Genomic DNA, 20,796 nt, shown 5'->3' on the forward strand with positions numbered 1-20,796 from the left:
TTACACAACATACAGTCACACATAATAAAAACCCCTAAATAAACAGCTATTAAGTGTTGCTGCCCAGACCTTTCCGAGTTCTGCTTTTCCTGAAAGAGGTACAAAGAACACCCTGTAGCGTTTGATGATCCACATCTTAAAGGGTTTGCCAGGATGTATCATCTTACCATAATTGGCACTTACCTGCTTGTGTTTGAAGGACCCGCCCACGTTTTCAGCCAGGGTGATGTTTTTATAAAGCACAGCATTGTTTAAGTTGCAAATTTATGAAGCCCAATGAATGTCAGGTTTTTGTTACATGTAAATCACACGTGGACATTTAGTGTTTGCAGATCAGATTCACTGAAATAGGTGTGCGTGGAGGTCACCTGCAACACTTGTTACACAGCCAGCACTCACTGTAACAACGCAGCCACAAGAAGGCAACTTGTTGCCCCAGCGGGTTTTTGATTAACAGGAAAAAAAATCGGGATGAACCCTACAGGTAAATGCTGCAGAGCATCTGATAGCTTTGCACTGCAACAATCTTGAAGAACAGTTTTATCTGCTAACAAACATTTACCCTAAAAGCAATGAAACACTTGATCCAAGTAAAACATTCTCATTGTGCGTGTGCAAATCTGGTGGTTTGCATTTAGTTCCCTAGATTCCCCATGCAAACACATGCAAATGTGGTTCTCTCTCTATTTTAGCACATTCCTTGTGTCTGCCTTTCTTAGCCTCTCTTTTGCACATTCATGCAAACACATTTGACACTCTTCAAAAGCAGTTTGCACACATCTAAGAGGGAACTTCAAACTAGCAGGTAACGGTAAGTTTAAATTATTCCAGGTCTCCAAAAGATGACAGTGTGTGTTTCCTGCATAGGAAATGCAGCCACTTGCTTAGTAAAAACTTGTACCCAACACTTTCAGGTGAAGCAGCAGTTCAGAAGCAGGACTTTTTTGTTTGCTTAGCTTTTGAAGGCTGTTATTAACTCAACATGTTAGACCTGCATCACAGATTGCAAAAACAAAAGCTCATCTTTTAAGCATCACGTAAGACAAACGAGGTAACTGCAGCCAACTCCCTATTTCTGGGCTCCACAGAACCACCAGAGCAGGGGTTTAAATAAAAAAGCAAGCTCTCAACCAGCTGGCTGTATTAACAACTGAGAGAGGATCCCTCCCCAGCACCACAGGCCCCCACGACACTGTGCAGATATTAAAAGCACTTTACAGCTTTGATTGACAGAAACCTGGCCTAAGCAGCCGAGGCTTTTACATTTCATGCAGCCTAAGGTAAAAAAGCAACGTATTAAATAACTTGGCCCTGGCAGAATTCGTCAGGCCTGGCCCTGGCTGACAGGACTGTGTGTGGCCTGCAGTTTCTCAGACATGATGCTGCAAAGAAAGGAAGTGTCACACAAAAGCTGCATTCTCTCTGCTGTTCTCCCCCATCCCTTCTTTGCACAAGATCGTCTCCTGCCTTTGTCTGTGTATACATAAACCAGGCAAAAGCTCCAGTCTCTGAACCACCAGGAGTCAGTACTTTTGGAAAACAGCTATCTGAGTAGTTGGTAAATGCTATTTTAAAAGCTATTGCTTACATTCCTCTTCTATAACCCTATCTATAGAGACTGCTTTTAAGATGCTGAGAATTTTGGAAGCATTTATAAACAAAGCCAGCACATTTATAAACAAAGCTTTTTATTAATAAAATGTTTACACCTTTTCTTTTTTTTTTTGTTTTTTGTTTTTGCACAATACATCAGACTGGTAGTGATTTAGCATGTTGTTACACTATAAAAGTTTATTATGAATGCTTAGGCTGAAAAGGCTGTTTACATTATGTCAAATCAACATTTCTTTATTTGCATTCTATGCACTATATGGGAGTGTAACAATTCAAACAAAAAGGAGAGAACAAAAGCCTGGTTTTCCTCATTAGCATCTACAAACCAACAATACAGACAAACCTGTACACGCTCTCAGGACCAGCCCAAGAGAAGACTAAAAAAAAAAAGTCTCAAAACATTCATAAGCTTGGGAATTCATCACTACAATACTTCACCACCAGTAATCTGACTACACTTCATGCAGTGAAGCAATGGTTGGAGATTTGTGCAGTTTACAGTGCTGCAAATGCTCTGTAACTCTGAGCGGCTGGAGTTGGTTTCAGTAAGAGAAAATATAATAAGAAGGCACAGACCTTTCAACCCTTGTAACAGGTTAACTCAATCCTAGAGCGAAAAGGCAGAATGTTCTTACGAGGGACAAGAATTGCTGATACCAAGGTTAACCTTCACACCTAATTATACAGGCAAACATTTATTACACTGGGAGAGCTATCTGCATATCAGGTTATTTTTGTGTCCTGAACACATAAATGCAAAGTTTCTCGTTGAGAAGAAACCTTTTTTTTTCTTTTTAATTCACTGTACTCAGTGTGGGGGGTACAACTGGGAAGGCTGCCAGGAAGTCTTGCAGCTCCAGAAATGTGATCCATTTCTGTGCCTTAAATCAATTAATTCACCGTCACAATGTCACTGCTGGACACACAATAGCCAGGAAGAGGAAGTACAAAAAAGGAAGTTAAAATACAGAAGAGTTTACATTGTGTTACTAGAGCCTTACAATAATTTGCTCCTTCAGGTGAATGTGCTTTTAGCCTTCATGATGTGGTAAAATACAGTCATGGTGCAGCTCTCAGCTGCTGTGACACTTTCCTAAGGCTGTTCTAATGAATTTCCACTTTGCTCACAAATATTTGCTGTTGCAGCAGACGCTTCCAGAACCTTTGTGGCAAAGCAGACACTTGCCACCTATTCCTGTCTAAACCCCATAAGGAAACAAAGAACAAATTGCCAAGAAAACATAATGGATTTAATAGGAAATACATATTGTAACATGAGTAGAAGTGAGGCAAGACAGTAGCAGTGAATCTACCAAGGTGTCAGAGTTACATGTCCAAGTGCACCAGCTGGATGGAGATCCCACCCAGTGAAGTGGTGCCAGGAGGAGTGGTCTGTGTCCTTCAACATTGGGAAAAGAAGTAGCAGTTGGTTTGTTCCACAACACACACGTGAAAACATCAACAGAAACAAAGCAAAGGAAACCCCAACCTTCTTAAAAGAACACCTTTACAAGGGTAATTAGCTCCTTGAATAAAATTCATAGTTAGTGTTTAAGCAAAAATTGAAGAACATCAACTTGCAGGATGATGTAACAGGAACAGTAAAATTGTTTCTTTTAAGAAGTCCTGACTCTGAGTTGAGAAGAGTCATCCTACTGCCTTGATTTTCCATGTAAAATAGGAAGCACCAAATAACTCTGAGCCATTAGAACTCTTTTAAAGTCTTTCTGAATAGTTGTTTGTAGCATGCACACTCTGACAACACTATGTTAAAAATTCAGAGGTGGGGTGAAATGGGAGGGGGAAGGAGGAAAAAGCTGATCCAAGGATCATTTTGACATGTCAGAGGCTAAGAACATCAGTACTGGATTTTAGGATAGTCTTGTATCCCTTGGAAGATTTGTTATCTGTGACACTCCACGGATAAAGTCTGGTAATGTTTGGTGGATTTTTCCCAAGTCATGAATGTTTGACTGTAGCTGAGCAAGAAATGCTTTGCATTCAGACTTTTGAGACCTCCAGAACATTCCAAGGGATGTTTCAGAAACACTGCTGTCAGAAGGCCTCAATAATGTCAGGGAATTACGTTTTGGCACCTGAATTTTGTAGGATATAAAAAGATGTAGTTTCAAGCATATTCCTTTTGACAAGCTAGAGCCATAAGACTCAAAGGAAAGCTAACATGACTTTTTTAATATTAGAACCTGTGTTTCCATCTGACATTGGTATTTCACATCAGCATCTTATTTCTGTGAATCTTCTGTCACCTACCATTACCAGTGATCTATTACTAGGGATGAGATCTGAACACAAAACATTAACAGCTTTCTTCAGAGAATTTTGTTCAGATTTTTTTACAAGCTGAATTCCAAGTACCCAATGCTCCTGCTTCAAGTAACTGACTCATGGGGTATAAACCATCTCAGGTCTCTGTAAAACAACTTCCTGCTAGGAAAGTTAAGAAAGTTTGTCCTGCTCTCTCGTCCGTGAAAAGAAATCCTCTTTTTTTTTTTTTTTAGAGGTTGAAAGTATTCACAAGAGATACATGAAGCTTTTTTAGCAACTAGACAGGCAGTATAGAAGTTGAAGTCAGTGAATGATGCAGGTTCCCCTCATGTTTGAGATGATTTTTCCCTGCTTGTCTGTAGCTATTGCTGCTGTGAGGGAGGTTCACTACAGAGTGAGCAGCTCCCCTGTCCTGTAAATCATCAATTCCCAAGATAGTCTGTGCAGATTGCTGACATAGCACACCACAAATAGACTACAACACCCTTAAAACACACTAAAGACCGTTCCACAAACAAGTCATTCAAACATCACTGCTACAGCTTCCTTTTCCAACTAATACTACCTTATACTGGAACTTAACACTAATTTTGAGGAATAATTTAAGCTTAACAGCATAACAAAAAAAGTCTTGCTGAAGCCAACTTTTAAACCATCCAAGATAGCCACCCTGAATTATTTCTTGATAATTAAATGAAGCTGTAACCACAAATGTAGCTCTCCCTCGATCAGGGTAAAGGATTAGACTTCCAAGTCAGTAAGCAGGCACTATCTCCTCTCCTCTCCCTCTTTTCCCAAGCAAATAAATAATCTTTCTTGAGCAGGCCAGTAGCATTAAATGTAAAGCAACACATCAAAGACTCAAGTCTGCATAAAACATCCTTCTAAACCATTAACTGTCTGATCCTGCAGCACTTAGAGGAAGGGTCTCACTGATGTCAGCAGGGTTCTGAAGAGCAGTGATTTGTTTTGTTTCAACACGGACCTAAGAACAAAGTCTTTGCCTTCCTGGCAACAGCAGAAGGTGTTATAATGATCTTGGAGCTTTTCAAAGCACCTGTAACAATTTTCAGCAGTAGGATGGATTACAAGTTGCTCATGTTATTAAATGTAAGTTTCCAGATCTCGCCTTCTCGGGCATTTCGTGTGCCAGTTGTCAGGATGGATATAAAATAGCCTACAGAACCACCTACAGCACACATCAGGAGCCTGGCAAGGCAGCCGAGTGACTGCCCGAATTCAGAGGCTTGGATGAAGACACCTCCCAAAACTTGGGGAGCACATTCAAGTTGCTCCAAAGCTTAAGAAGTAAATATTTACCAAATTATACTTCTGTTCAAATCTGTAAATTTCATGGGAAGGAACTGGTGGTGTTTAGAAGTTGAAACAGTCCTATTCTGTCAGCTCTGGATCAGTGCTCTGACATGCACCTCACTGCATGGTTACACACATGATACTTTACCCTTCCAGACCTGTTCTGCAGGAATTAATCTGGGCCATGTGCTCTGGGAAGATGCTGCTGGAGCAGGGAAGTTGAACCAGATGACCCACTGTGCTCCCCCCTCCAACCTGCCCCATTCTGTGACTGTGGAATTCCCTTTGAGAGCATCTGAAAGTTGGGTCTCTCTGATGAGCTCCACTCATTAAACAGAAAGATACGGTGGAATAAAAAACTTTAATCCTGAGCTTTTTTTAACAACTTCTTCACAGAAAAAAGTTATTAAAAAAATGTAGCTGGAACAGCTGATAATCAGCTCTCAAATACTAATGTATCTCCAAATAGAAAAGCCATGCTAGGACAAAATACAATCAATTCCAGCAAGCCTAGTGCAAGATGAAAGCAGATAACCTGACAAATTATTAATACAAAAGAAACCATTTTTCCCCATGAAAAACGAAGCAATCAACATGTGCATCTCATCCAGGGAAGACCATTCTGGCTTCCAGCTGGGGCCAAGGGATCAATAAACAGTTCTCTTGACTCAGAGCTCACATCAACCGTCTGTCACTTTAAACAGGCCGGTGTTAAAGAGCAGCCTCCCCCCAGGGTTTGCAGTTTGGACCATCTCAAACACTGGCTATTTCCACGTTGTCATTAACTGCAGTAATTCAGCAGCAGAACTGCAAAAGGACAGGAAGGATGCACTGAGGTTGTATTTTTTTGGGCATGTGGCAAAGAAGGCATCATTGGCAGTGCAGGCAGGGTAAGCAAAAGACATGACAGAAATGTAGTCACCAAATTTCATCAGAACATACTGCCCCTTTCAGAAACCTCACTGCAACAGTTTGCCTATTTTGCTCCAGAACAGCTCTCCAGGAATTTTCATGAATACAAACTAATCTGAACTACGAGTCCTTTCGTTTCTTACAAACTTTCTTACATTTCCTTCAGAGAAAATACTTGAGATGATAGAAAACCAGATTAAAAACAAAGAACAAGCATCATCAACATGAGCTCATTTTGATACTAAAGCTAAACAGAATATTTTAGTATATACTCAAGTCTATTAAGCTCTTTTTCTTCAAAGGTATAAAAGTTTCTCACTAGTGCTGGTAAGAAACAAAAAGTAAAAATAAATAAAATAGCACAAACAGGTATGGTCAACCTATGGTTTAATTGAAAGCCTACTAAAACCAATACAGAATAAGCTAAACACTGAATTGCTAAAACCCCTCACAGATGAAAAACCCCAGGAACCAAGTGGTAACGATCTACATTACCACGTGTCTTAAGGTTACTTCCTATTTGTATTTTTGTGCCCAAAATAGGAAAGACTGGGTGCCCCCCAGGTGAGAGCTTGTTCAACAGACAGTCCTCATGCTGCACTGACAGCATTCTCTATTGGCCCTTCCAAATGGGATGGAAAGAGAAAGAATTTCATCTGCCTCTGCACGAACTCACAGTGACAATACCTAAAATGCAGGAAAAGAACCTGATGGAGGGTCCCCAAGGGTTTATCCATAGGTGTGGAATGGAAGGAGTGTAGAAGATTGCATTCTTTCTTACTGTTTTTACATAATTTATAATACTTTAAACACTGGTCTCATAAATATACTATGAACACTTTACACATGCCAAGAAATTAAAAGCTTTCCCCAAAAACCTGTAGGTCTTATCAGAACCACTGGCAGCATCTGTTTACAGCATCTGGTTTTAGTCAGTAACCACTTAATTTAGTCAGAAATACAGGCAGGTTTTCTTCAACCAACATCTTAATATTAAAAAACTTGTGAGAACAAAAAGATGCCTACGAGCATATCAGTTTGCCTTAAAGTGATTACAGTCAGCATGAAAGGAAGATTGTCTGTGGTTTAATATCTGTTGCTTGTGTCCCCACCCCCAGAGCATATCATCTTTAAATAAAAAGTGCAAATGGGATTTGGGGACTGGATGGACTGATTTGCCTACTATTTATCTTCAGTTGCTTATTCTGTAGCCATCTCACACCAACTGTCCCACCACACTTGGGATTAGCTACACTTCCATCTAAAATAAGGCTCACTGAAGAAAAGGAAGAAATGACATCCGACTTCCAGACTCCTCCCACCCTGATGTCCCACAAAAGTGCTCATTTCCCTTTTTACAAAAAAAAAAAACAAAAAACAAAAAAACAAAAACACAAACCCACCGAAACTCCTCAAACCTTGATTAGAAAACTATTGAACATTTCAGTTCTACCACCCAAACCAGTCACCTTCCTGTCAAGCAAGGCCAAAAAAAAAAGCGATGACGGATTCCCTTTGAGCGCGAGGGACGCCACACGGCGTGAGGGCTGCAGTCCTTCCTGCCAGCCTGCGGCTGTCCCGTGAGCCGGTCCCCGCTTCTGGGGGGACCCCGGGTGTACAGGAACACCAGCAGATAAAGATCTAAGACCGAGAATACAAACCCAACGTGAACTACCAACTTCCAAGACCACCTACTGTACAAACAAGTCTGACTTTCTAAGGGGCCGGTCAGCAGCAGCTGCGCTTCGTCACCGATGGCTGTCTCCGAAGTTTGAAGCCCTTACCGCTGGACGGGGGGTTGGTGTCACTTGATGGAATTCTGCGACCTACAAGGAGGCAGGAAAAGGAAATTTAGAGCAAATGTTATACTTGAAATTGATTCTAAGCACTCAGTGGATGTTCTGTGTATAAAAATCTTGGGGATGACGTTCCTGCCTAACAGGAGGGCAGAAAGAGTCTCCATCGCGTCTGTAAGAGGTGCAGCTGCACCAAAGAGGAGCAGAGGCAGTTCTGAGCTCATTTAGCAGCGTTTACACTTCAGGCTCATCTAGACCTGGGCAGCTGAGCTGTAAAAGCACTCAGAGCACACACTCTGCAGGATGCAATGCCATCTGCAACACCTTCATTGAGAACTCCCATCCTGACCTGTATTCCCACAGATCACCCGCACCGGGCTTAGCACCGAGGTGCTTGTGGAGAGAGCAGCTTCAGTCATCTCATCAGTCTTTAAAATGGACTATTCCTGGTTGAGCATTCTTTTCTGAGGAGGATTTATGATTTTTTTTCCCCCATGATTTATTCAAGATCAATTTTAGAGAGCAGCTATTAAGTCAGTAAATCAGGAAGCCAATCTACAGCACATACTTTTACATCAGCTCAATATATTCAGCTGTTTAGAAAGGCCCCATTTTTTTTCTTAGGTCTAATGTTTCTCTAGTTGGCCCTCTTTTCACAAGCAGGCTGATGTACCTGCACATTGGTGTTGCTACTTGCCACATATCCCCCAAATAATATTGATAGAATTCACTTTGGAATATTGCCTGCTTTTTATTCACACACATAAAAAGTGTTATTGTTGTCCCCACCACAAATGAGACAGAAAAGATTTGCAATTTAATATAAAAAAAAACCAAAGATACCACATAAATACTTATGTGGAAAATCTACATGCAACAGTTGCTATTTCCCATGCAGTTATTTGGCATTTAGGAATTCTTCTGTTTTTGAAAACACACTTTTTTAGACCAAGTACAAACACTAAGAGCGAGAACTTAATTCCTGTTCTCAGATGTATAAAGTCTGGACCTTCCTCATGCCACTTCCTTTCCCTTCCATAACCTTGGAAGTACTAATTGAAACATTCAGTAACAGACACAGTAAGATGACACTGAATTCTGACATGAGTGCCCTGCCTGCTATTTAACCAGCAGGCATCACAGTAGGCTTAGAACCTCTAGAAGGAGTATTTAGAGGTCATTAAACGACCAGTAATTCATGTAGCTCATTTTGCAGTTTTGTATCCATGTCTGACTAAAAAATTTAAGTCAGTATACTCTCATGTCAGTAGCACAAAAGTAATAAAGAAATCAAATGTCTACTTGAACTTGTTGCAGAAGAAAGTATATTAACTGTTTCAATACTTACTAATTTCTATAAAGAGTTCATTAATGTTTATTGCATTTTTCGCACTTGTCTCTACAAATATTGCATGAATGGAATCTGCATAGTCTTTAGCATCTTTTTCCATGACTTCTCTGGAAAAACAAAGCAAAGAAAAAAACCATGAGCGCAAAATAGATTAGGCTTTCAAGTGTCTCCTGTAATGGGTATTTTCTGTTTTGCCTGTTTGGCATCCCAGTGCTCCCTCATGCTGGAGCTGATGCTCACTCTTTACTGTGGGCTGTCTCCCTGCCTTGAGGAATGAGCACAATCCTAAACTAAGCAAGGCCTTAATCCATCTGACAACACTGCAGGGGTTTTATTGTGAGTGCTCTCAGTCAGGTCTGCAGTCGATTGTTCCAGGGGGTGTTACACACACACCAGCTCCAGATGGACTGACACAATCCTAAAGCATTCATTCCAAACATCCAGAGCATTTCCTACCACTGTTTACACACCCAAGTATCTCCCAACACTGCACAAATCATGAGGGCAGCATTTACTGCTCTGAAGAGGAACATCTTTATACAGCCACAGAGCCCAGCAGTGCAACAGTTACTCTGCACCCCAAAGGAGGCAAGTTGATAATGGAAGTTCCTTAAACAACATGAAAAAACCAAAGCCCAACAGGTGGAGAGAGGCCTGGGCTATATGTTCTGTCATTTGGCATACAATTTCTACAAAACACGGGCTCATTTCAGTAATGAGGCACTTTGGAACATCAGGAGCACACACTTTGATCAGTGACTCAAATATTGCCTCTGACTAAAGTACAAGGAGTCCTGCTCATTAGCTTGAATAGTAATGTTTACATAATTCATGATTGCCACCTAAGCACCAAGAAATGAGTGTGACACTGAATACTGTTCCAAGGCATTTTATGCTGTATGTCCTTCAAGAGACATGCTACTTGTAACAGAAGTTACTAGAGCCCACTAGATAACTGCTATATATTAACAATTTGTAAAACTATTCTAAGAACCCCCTTTGCAGCGGTTCTGTAAACACAGAACCATCTGTCTCCTTTGGGACACCAGCTGTGGTACCTTTTCCAATGAAATCTAAACCCAAGAAGTTTACACACACCTTCTTTCTGAATTTTGGCTTCTTAAACCAGGAAGGACATCAATAAAAAAAGCCTTCTTTTGTTTTTAGTACATGCCTTCCCGAACGTTTGGCTGTTCACAAAATTTCTCAAGAGCTTTTCCCGCTCCCTGTAACTATTTTGGCCACGGCCAATTCCACCCCAATATTTGAGCAGGGAAGGAAGGCACCTGAACAAGCAAGTCAGAAAAACCTACACAATGCTTTCCAACAGGCTTGATATTTTTCCTAACAAAATGAGGTGCTACAGACTGACAGGGGCACTTCTTACAGCGTGAGGTAAACAGCTTCTATTACACTATAGTTTCACAGGCAGTTTAGGTTTGTGTAACTTGGCACTGCCACCAGAAAAGGTAATCCTGTCTCCCAGTAAACTGCTCATTCCTAACCCTGCTATCCCCACTGTTATGCCAGCAAGTGTTCATGGTGTGAGAAAGATAAATACACTTGGATGGGTTTTCTTTTTTTTTTTTTTTAAAGGTTAGTTTTAATCTGGATCCATTTTACTGCCCCATTTACTGCCCAGTCACACATGTTCTCACAGCAGCACTGGGGAGGAAGTGGGCAAGACCATCCAAGGGCAGCCTGACCACATCTTCTGACAGTAGAAACAGCTCAAATCCCCTGTGAAACTACAGTGCTAGAGCAAAACAGCTTAAATTGTTCTATAGCTTTCAGCTGCTCTGCAACCCTAAAACATTTAGCACTAAGGGCTTAAGGGAAAACCTCCAACCTGACAACAGTTATTTACCTCACATCATTGAGATCACACTTGTTTCCTGCAATAGCTACAACAATGTTAGGAGGTCCGTGCTGGCGAAGCTCTTTAACCCAGTTCTTTAACGTTGAGAACGTTTCCTGAAGTGGAAAAAAAGACAGGAGGAATTAAGAGTCAGAACTGGCCCAGGACACAGGAAAAAAAAAAACCCAGAAATTGTAATGCTGGGTAAGGATAAATTTCTTACCTCTTTTGTGATGTCATACACTATAATGGCTGCTGCTGAGCCTCTGTAATACATCGGGGCTAAAGCACGGAACTGCAAGAAAGGCAGCAGACAACAGGAATGTCACCTTCCCTGACCAACAGGAATGTCACCTTCCCTGACCAACAGGACTTCATCACCAGGACTAGTACTGTTGAAAACTGGCTTTAAAGGTCACATCAGTGGAAAACTTTTCTCTTACAGAGCTCTTACATGCTAGGAATGCTGGTTGCTTCATAATCTAACTTAAGGTTTAAAGGATTTCACTGCAGTTTTCCCCTCAAAAGTTAGAAGCATGTTGAAAGACTGCAAAGGACCACGATTGTGTGACCTGTTGCAAGCAGAACTTTAGGGAACAACACTAGGCTGTAAAAGGCTGCTGTAATTTTCTTGTGATTTTCAGAATTAAATCTACAGCAGGTCTATTTGGATGGTAGGGCATTTGCAGGCCTGTACCCTTGTCCTGAGAGAGTATTATGAATCCAGGACTGAAAAAACACATGATCAACTTGCATCAAAAGTATCAATGGAACATTCTTAAAAACATTGTGATATTCTGCCAACTTAAAAAACCCCAAGACAACTAATCTAGCAACCCAAACTCTCCATCAGAGTGCAGAGTGAACTGCATATATTGCTTCCATATAAGCACATTTAGAGCTTTTGTGCATCTTATTACTCAGGGTAAAAATAATGAATTGGATACAGTTTTTCATAAAGGCTTATTCAGTTCTAATAAAATACCAATTTCCTTTTGCTTAGTGCAGTTCAACTGAGAGCAATATTATAAATCATAAAAATCTTGCTATAAAGCAGAATTCCAGGCCATTTACATTTGGCTCTCAAATTCTGTTTTGAAAATAGGATTTTGAACACAAAGTTCAGAATATAAAAATATTTAATAGTGAGAAAGGGAAACATGGGCAGGCATTCAGTTCACATTGGGACATAATCCCTCTCTTCCTCCTGAGTACTAAAATGTAAAGGGAAACATATTTGGTAAACCACCACTTGGACTGGTTGCAACCTGGCTTTTTGATTATTTGACTATTTACATTGGGAATAAACCAACTCTCACTTGCTGATTTTGTATTACTCTCATTTCCTGTCTGCTAACACTTAGATACTTTTTTCCACCTTAAGAGCAGTCGGCAGATAAAATATATTAACAAAACAGATGTTACCAGAAACAGTGAATTTTCCCTTTGCAATATTTCCGAAGACTTCAGCTTGCCCTCCAGCCTCCTATCTGTGTTCTGACAGAATTGTTAAGGCTACATAATGTAATTACCCAGAGAAACTCAGAATTGTTAAATAAGAAGGCAAAAATCCTAATTGCTGTAAGTAACCTCCTGTCAATTTGAGTCAGGGTAGAAGAAATGAGGGAAGAAATAAGGTGAGTGTTTAGGGCAGTGAGCTGTGTGAAGCGAATTAGTGGCCACTCCCACCTCTGACCAGCCACCCCTGAAGCCACTGAGCACAAGGGAGTGCCCAGGGTAGTGTGGCACTGTTTGCTGCTGGGTTTTTAAATGGGAAATAGCAAATGCTCCTCAAGAAACCGGGACTATGAATTCCCTGCATTCTGCATCACAGCTCAGCAGAGTGACAGTGCTGTCCTGTTCTGGACAAGGAAACAGCTGTGAAGATACTGCATCGTTTCAAAGGGAACATCCTCACTCCCATTTCCCTGGTTATATTGGGGTTATATTCTAGGTTATATTGGGGTTATATTCCTTGGTTATATTGGGGTTCAATTCCTTGGTTATATTGGAGTCTCACAGTAAGTTCCCTTGGGAATGGAACATGAGCTCACAGCTATCACAGCTCCTGGGTCAGAGCCCTGTAAGGCCCTTCCTTTCCTTGATTTCAATGAAGATATTGTTCAACTTGCACAGAAGAAAATTAAAGAGGTATCACTCAGAGTCTAAAAATAGACAGCCAAGGAACATGCTGGTCATGCCCAGAGATGCTTCCTCAGATTGCAGTGTGCTGAATCCAAATCACCGTGTCCTCCCATCCCTTGCAAACAGAGCAAACAGGATGGAATTGCTGATGTGGAATGGATGTTTCCTGCCAAGCTGTGGCAGGCATGTTTATAAAGCTTCCCATTTCAGAGAACCAACCCCTAAAAATTCATACTCTACCTCTCAGAATATCACATTCCAGCCTCAACATTCCAGAACGGGCTAGGATGTTCACTTAAGACAAACTATTTACAGCAAATGCTGACTGACTGCTAGTGATGGAAGGACTCAAGATATTTTTGATAACATGGATACTCTTGGACATATTCCTGGGAAACATCCCTGACAACATAAGTTTGCTTTATATGGTGCTGTTGGAAGGAAATGGATTGTCATTCAAAATCTACAGCACTGAAATGCAACACAAACATCCCTGAGCTAATTTCTAGCCACCAAGGCTGTTATCCAGGTAAAAACTGGCAAGGCAGTTCCACCAGGAACCCAAAGTGACTCTGCACAGGTATGACTGAGCCTTTACAAGATGTTTGTTTGGGAGATGTTGTTTTGTTGGGGGTTTTTTTGGGAGCTCTGTTTCTCCAGCCAGTCCTGAAAAATAGTAAAGCTGCATTTGCCAGCTGGTATCCTGAAACAATAACCCAGCCTCTGTTACAGTTAACTCACGTCCTGAATAAACTCATCAGGAGTAATTGCCACCTGTAGTAGTTAACTTGCAGTCAAGAAACTGCAGGAACAAGCACTGCTAATACAGCTGCTGTAATTTCTACCACTGTTACTATTGATCCATAAACCATCAAGTTCACTAGCAAAGCTGTCCTTTTAAATTCCAAGTAAAAATCATGCAAATTAATTAACTGGGTCTTCATTTGAGTAGTCATTTTCTTGAGAGCTGTTATTGCCTCCTCTCAGAACTGTGCATGCTGCAAAGATCAAAACCCCAAACTACCAAACTGAAATTTAAATTACAAAACAGATTCTTCTGACAAAGCTTCTAACAGCATCATATTTAATTAGTAAAACTTTACAAAAGAATAAACCAACAGTTATCACCTGTAACATTGCTTGAAATTCTGCTTTTGAAAGCTAAATCTACATCCTACTCACAGTTATAACCCTAACAGTGAAGCTAGCAGAATGTGTTAGCAGTTGTATATTCCTCCAGAATCAGGTTTTCACTTGTATTATGAAACATGATCATTCACTTCACTCTGATTCTCGTGTTGCCAACTGCACTGGCTGCAAATATTGCAGTTGAATGTTTAAAACCCAACTAGAAACGGCACTAGAGACAGCTGCTGGCTTCCCCCCACCCCAGCCTTGATTCCTTTGGATGCAGCATTTCCTTTCAGTGAATCTAAGGCCAGCCTTTTGTTTCATAAGCTCCACTTCTTAGGTAATCATCCTTACCTTTATACTCTACCCCTGATAGCAATGAAAAATAAACCCATATCTACAGCACCCATAGCTTGGTAGGAACCTGCCCAGAAACAAATTCATGTGTGCAAACCCAGCTCACACCATGACTGCAGAGATGCAAAGCAAGCCCAGCTGTGGCCCAGCTCTGTCCACAGGTACTGGCTGTACGTACCCGCTCCTGGCCAGCTGTGTCCCAGATCAGGAACTTATGCAGCTCATTCTGATACTGTACAGTCTTGGTCATAAACGAGGCTCTGGAAAAAAGATACAGTTTATGGGGTTCTTTAGAATATAAATACATCCTTCATTACCACCACGAGCTTTCAGAAAGGTTCATGTGCCAATAAAAGTGTCTTCTCCCCCTACCCTCCCCCCCCATAAACTGATGAAGAGTTTCAGATACAAAGGCTGAAATTAATGAGGATGAAATTTCCTTTCAGAGCCTGAAATTCAACTAACAAAACACAACATGAATGCCAATTATTAGCTTTAATTATTAACAAGCTTTTGATAAAAGCACAGGATGTATCAACCAAAAAACCCAGAAAGGTCAGCCTTTCAACAATATTCTCCCTGAATGAAGGAATCATCACAGATCACTTCAGTGTACGCTGGAAACCTCCAGGGGGAAAGAGGTCAAATCCTTCCCTTTGTATCAGCTTTTTCTATCTCTGTACTAACATTCAGGTAAATGCTGGCATGTCCATACTGGGGAACAAAACATGGGAGATTTGTATCACTATTGGTATGGGAGATCTGTATCACTACTGGTAGGTGTTAAGAGGACAGAGAAATCAATAATGAGTAACCTGCTTGTTGTCTGCACTCTGTGCAGCTCCCAAATCCTGTCTGTCATTATGTACTTTATTTTGCAGAGGCTCTTGCACTTCCACAAGACAAAAAAAAAAAAAAAATTCTCTCCTATTCTCCAGCTGCTTCTCCCCTCATCCAAATTCCAGATCTTCTACAGTAAAATATTGCAAAGTACTTTGTGCTTTACTTGATCTGCTTTAGATGAATCAGCCTATTTCCCACAAGAACACAAATTCAGAGAACTAATCTTTTACAAGAGGGACTTCTTTGCTATATCTATTACCTGTAGGCACATTTTTTTACTAGAAAAGCCACACAGTGAATTCAAATCTTTGCAGAACTGGATCTATAGGTGACACAGTCATTTCAAGCACATGAGATCCTACATAGTGATCTTGAACACCTTTTCTATGATTAATGCTTGTCACTTGAAAATACTGCAGATTTCCAAACTTGCTTTACTGTCAGTTTTGGACAGGATTTTGAAGGAACTGGAGCCTCTTACAGCACCCCACCTGTACCTGCTGTACAGTCAGACTCAGCAGGAGCCTTTCAGCGTGATCAACAACAATACTGCCCAAGACACAAGTTTATCTTGGATCTGAAGCACCACCAGGGCACCAATTTTAATGATGTCCCTGACACTTTCGTATTCAATATAACTGGAGTCTTTGGACATGTTTCAATGCTATAGGAGGACAAATAACTATCTAGGTTAAAAAAAAAAAGGGAAAGGGAGCAGTTACACAATGCTTCCAACTGTTTGGAGGTAACTTTCTCCCCATTCCTTAAGCCCAGCTCGTTTGCCAAATCAGTCTCCAAAGCTGATTAGTCTTTCAAGAAGCCAAATATAAGGGTGCAGAACCCCTGCAAAGGAAGGGCCTAATTGCAGTGAATTTCAACACCATTAACTAGCTGATGTATTTCTGCACTGAGTAAAGAAAAACAAAGTGATAGGAGTATCTCTTGTAAAGCACAGCAGAAACTTCCACTTCCTTAAGACTGCTGCAAAATAAGCATCAAATCCAAATTCTCTGGCCAATATGAAAACAGTTTCCTAAATCACTGATTCTCACTGAATTTATCTTCCTTGCTTCCATACACCAAAACACCCCTGTACAGTCACTATGAACTGAATAGCTGTGTTTTTGTAATTCACATCACAAACAACCTAAGTAGTAGATGACAACAGAGGTTCAATGTTGCTTGAAATTCTTTTCCAATTGGGTCAACAAAATCCTCCAAACAAGTTACCCCTGGTGACCTTTATTAGGGATAATGGCCGGTTTGTTACTGGATTTCCTTGCTGCTTCTCCCAGCCAAGAAGGCTCTGTAAGTACCTGAACAAGATGTACCTGAAAGCGGTTTGATACTCATAATTCTTTTTGGATAGTATAAGGAAAGACTGAATATTCTGCAGTACCTAGAGATAGATACTGGTTAAATGTGTCCTCAACACCCTGAGAGGACAAAAGCTGCAGAATTCTGACAGGGCTTCTACAGCTGCTCATATTTGAACCTGTGTGATGAACATTCACAAGAACAAAGTGTAGTTGCTCAGATAGTTCTAAGAAGAATGAAAACAGGACAGGAAACAAGACTGTATCTCATGAACTCAAAAAACATGTATCCCCTGAAGTCAAAACATTCTCAGCTCTAGCTTTGTAAGATGCTCAAAACTCCTCTCTAATCCTTACTTTATTCTTTCCATCTACTGGTCTCAAATAGGAAATAAAAGCAAAGTCTAAAATAAATTTTAAAGTTAATCTGCTTAATATTTTGGGACTGGGGATCTTATTGGAGCTTCACACAACCCCTGCATTTGGGCAGGTTTTGGATCATTTATACTACTATAGCAAACTACCAAGATGCCGAGCCCTCAGACCAGGGAATGATTTTAAGACTGGCAGGAGATAGATTTTGAGTCTGTCACTTCAGACAAGTGTCTAATCTCAGCAATGTCAGTGAAGAGAAATTCTCTTGTGCACACCAGCCTCATTACCACAATGGCTAACACCTTCCAGCAGCACCTGAACTCTCTACACAGCCACAGACGTTCCCCTGGGAAGGCACATGCAAGGGATTTCTTTGGATTCCTGCCTTCAAACAGAGGTGCTACACTGGAGGGAGGAGAAACAGAGAAAAAAACATAAATCAACCCACACACCAGTCAGAAAACCACCAGATCAAAACAAACTGACTCCAGAGGAAAGACAACAAGACTTGGTGAAGTTCATTCCAAAGGCTGTTAACAAGGAAATTTAAACAAAAGCACACTTCCCACACAACATCTTGCAATTCCATACCAGTATTTACACTCAGAAAACAGGGGGGATGTAAGGGGAAAGAGAAAGATCATGGGGACCTCAGTTTTTTAGAAGGACAGGATGAGACACAGCTGATCTTTATCAGCAGGACCTTTTCTGGTCAGAGCTGCAGCAGAGCCTGGGTGACACCTGAGACAGGAAGCTGCACCGACACCCGCACACAAAGTGTGTCCTCCCCTAAGCCAAGGACTGCTTCTGGTCAAAGCAGCCCATCAGACACTTGAAAAGCAAAAAGGAAGACAGCAAAAGAAATAAAAAGGTCCAGCTCCTTCCTACTGCCATTCCTTCTACCTATTCGAAGATCTGAGCTCAGTGATGTTGCTACTCTGAGGCTCAACTTTTAAATACCCTCCCAACCTGTGAGGCCAACTGCATGAACAGTTTCACCTGTTACTTCTGTGTGTGCACTGCACACAGATGTGTAACACTGGAACTAATTCATGGAGAGATCTACAACCTAAATTAGTATGTTAACCACCTTCAAAACCTCAGAGACTTGTTACTGTACTTCAGTATTTAGAAAAAAAATTTAAAAACCATGTAGTTGCATAATAATTAGATGCTGAAATTTAAAGGTAGTGCATGAGAAAAGAGCGTTGTCCCTTTAGCAGAAGCATCTATGGTGTAATTTATTCACTGTTAGCTTAGATAAACAATACAAAATGGGCCCAGATCTTACACATGGACACGTGAGCTTCAGGAGTGCTGAGAACACTCCTACGTGTCCTAAGGCAGCTCAGGAGCTTCATTAAGGCTGCAGTTGTGTTTATTGCCACATTGAGCCGCCACACACGGAGAATCCTCAGGTGATCTATTCAGATAATTTCATTTGATTTGTGAAGAAATCACATTTGCTTCGTTTAGTTTCTTACCCTATTGTTGGGTTGATGTTGGGATCAAAGCTATCTTCCACAAATCTCCACACGATACTTGATTTGCCCACACCAGTGTCCTATAAAAAGAACAGAAACAGTTGAAAATGACAGTAGTTACTAAAAACAGACGATTTTTTTGGTCCTCAAATCTTGCAGCACATTGTGATGAATAACACATTCCTGCAGAGAATCTCAGAGAAATTGGATTATGAAATGCTTCGGGTATTACACTCATTTAGTAAAAAAATGAAGGGCCTGCGACAAGCTAGTTTTCTAAATAAAATTGCTCCGAGTTTTTATGAAGGACTATAAAAATCTGCATTCACACTTATTATTATATATACTCAAACTTTTCCAAAGTTATGCACAACTTGCAATCGAACAGCAGCAGGGAAAGACCACTTTTAGTAAAATGCACAGCAATTGAGTACGGCTTGGCAGGATGGAGGACCAATGGAGCACATGGAATTATACAAGTGTGACACATGCATTTAACCTCTGACTAATGCTGTCCCACCCTGCTTAATGAAAGACTTGAAATTTCTTCTGTGACACACCTGAAACATGTTACTAATGCAACTCTACATTAAGGCAGAATAGGAAACGTAACACGAAAATTCGGGGTCGTGTGTTTTTGCACTACTGATTCCATGGTTAAAAAAATATATACATGGAAGTCAAATCTAGAACTGAAATAACTCTTCTTAGTAGAACATGGACATTTTAAATTGCAATTTAATTAATACATTCGAAGACCAACTTTTTGCTTTACATCTCCAGAGTCATTAAAATTTTAATGAAAAAAAAAGCCCTGAGGAAGCGCTTCACTGAAAATGAAGTTTTACGTCATTCATATGTTTTATTGAATCTTCTGACTGTTGCAGTAAATTTGGGTGCAGCGTGTATGACTGTGTTCACCCTGTCAAGCTGTTTTCCTCTCAAGGAAAAGCACATTATCCCGGTTTTTCTAAAAAACAGTATTTCATGCCGTTTGCAGTCTCGTTAAGCTAAGCAAACCTTAAACCAGAGAAATACAGGAGTGGCTCTGGGCTCTGGGAGTTCAAGGACCAGTTTACCTGGTGCTCGTTCTCTCTTCTTCCGTGACAAAAGGTTTCTCAGGTCGGGTGGACACAAACAGCAGTTACCCCACGTGCCTTCATAACACGAAGGCCGCACAAACACATAATTTTCCCCTCTGAAGGTCAGTGTGGCCATTTAGAAGCAGAAAACAACTCTTGCCCGACTCTGCTCAGCACGGGGTTTCGATGCAGGTGGTCGCACCTCTCTACCTGTTCAACGTGCGGCTCCCAGACTAAACTCACAGCTTCGAATTCTTTAAAATTCTGCTTTAGCTCGCACCAAGACTCCTCCTTCCCTCACCTGCAAGGCTTCCAAGCCTCCGTGTGTCCTTAAATAAAAGTTCAGGCCCCTCCCTCTCTCCCACCACTTCGATTTCAGGTGCTTCTATTTATCTTGCGAGCTCCAAGCGGGGAACAGTTTGTGAGGAAGAGGGAGGCACACGCTGGATGTTGGTGCTTGCTCTCATTTTTAAAAGGAGAACACGAGAAAAAGAGAGGACCGATACTGACGCTTAGCAAACACCTCCTCCAAGGAGGGGAAGGCCCGGCCGCCCGGTCCCCTCGGAGCGATGGGGCGAGGGGCACCCTCCGCCCAGGGAGCGGATCCCCGCGGCCGGAGCCTCCCTGGGCTCCCACCGTCACCGCGGAGGCTCTCGGGGCTCTGACAGAGCCTCTCCCTCCCGCTCCCACCCTCCGTTCCCCGCCGCCCGACACTTACCCCCAGAAGGCAAACTTTGAGCTCCCTCAGCGCCATGGCCGGGCGGGCTGCGCCTTCAGCGAGCGCCTGAGACGCGGCCCAGCTCGATCATCGCGGCCGCCCCGCGCCCGCCCCGGTTACCCGCGCCCCGCGCTCCTCCGCAGGCTGCGCGGCCGCGCCGCCATCTTGGGCGGCCGCCGGAGTCCCCGCCCGCGCCCCCCGCCCCGCTCTTCTC

At 41.7% G+C, this 20,796-nt stretch overlaps 1 protein-coding gene across 1 annotated transcript; it reads right to left on the reverse strand.

Moving 5' to 3' along the window:
• Positions 1-1,671: 1,671 nt before the first annotated feature.
• On the reverse strand, positions 1,672-20,762 carry RAB22A (RAB22A, member RAS oncogene family). The gene is made up of 7 exons (XM_027881243.1): positions 20,583-20,762; positions 18,783-18,862; positions 14,943-15,024; positions 11,355-11,426; positions 11,141-11,247; positions 9,271-9,380; positions 1,672-7,952 (listed from the first exon to the last, which is right to left on the reverse strand). The coding sequence occupies exons 1-7, from the start codon at positions 20,616-20,618 to the stop codon at positions 7,855-7,857; spliced, it is 585 nt and encodes a 194-aa protein (XP_027737044.1). The 5' UTR covers positions 20,619-20,762; the 3' UTR covers positions 1,672-7,854.
• Between the last annotated feature and the right edge of the window lie 34 nt (positions 20,763-20,796).

Source organism: Empidonax traillii, unplaced genomic scaffold, assembly GCF_003031625.1.
Source record: "Empidonax traillii isolate 1590-97213 ecotype Southwest subspecies unplaced genomic scaffold, ASM303162v1 scaffold86:size2944007, whole genome shotgun sequence".
In the NCBI taxonomy this organism is placed as follows: Eukaryota; Metazoa; Chordata; class Aves; order Passeriformes; family Tyrannidae; genus Empidonax; species Empidonax traillii.

Bases quoted from the DNA above. Each gene is read 5' to 3' on its own strand.
- RAB22A (XM_027881243.1), bottom strand. From the start codon at position 20,618: ATGGCGCTGAGGGAGCTCAAAGTTTGCCTTCTGGGG. The intron at 15,025-18,782 runs GTAAGAAACTAA...TCTTTTTTCCAG, and splicing joins AACATCAACCCAACAATAGG to AGCCTCGTTTATGACCAAGA. The intron at 11,427-14,942 runs GTACGTACAGCC...CCTTTCTTGCAG, and splicing joins ACACAGCTGGCCAGGAGCGG to TTCCGTGCTTTAGCCCCGAT.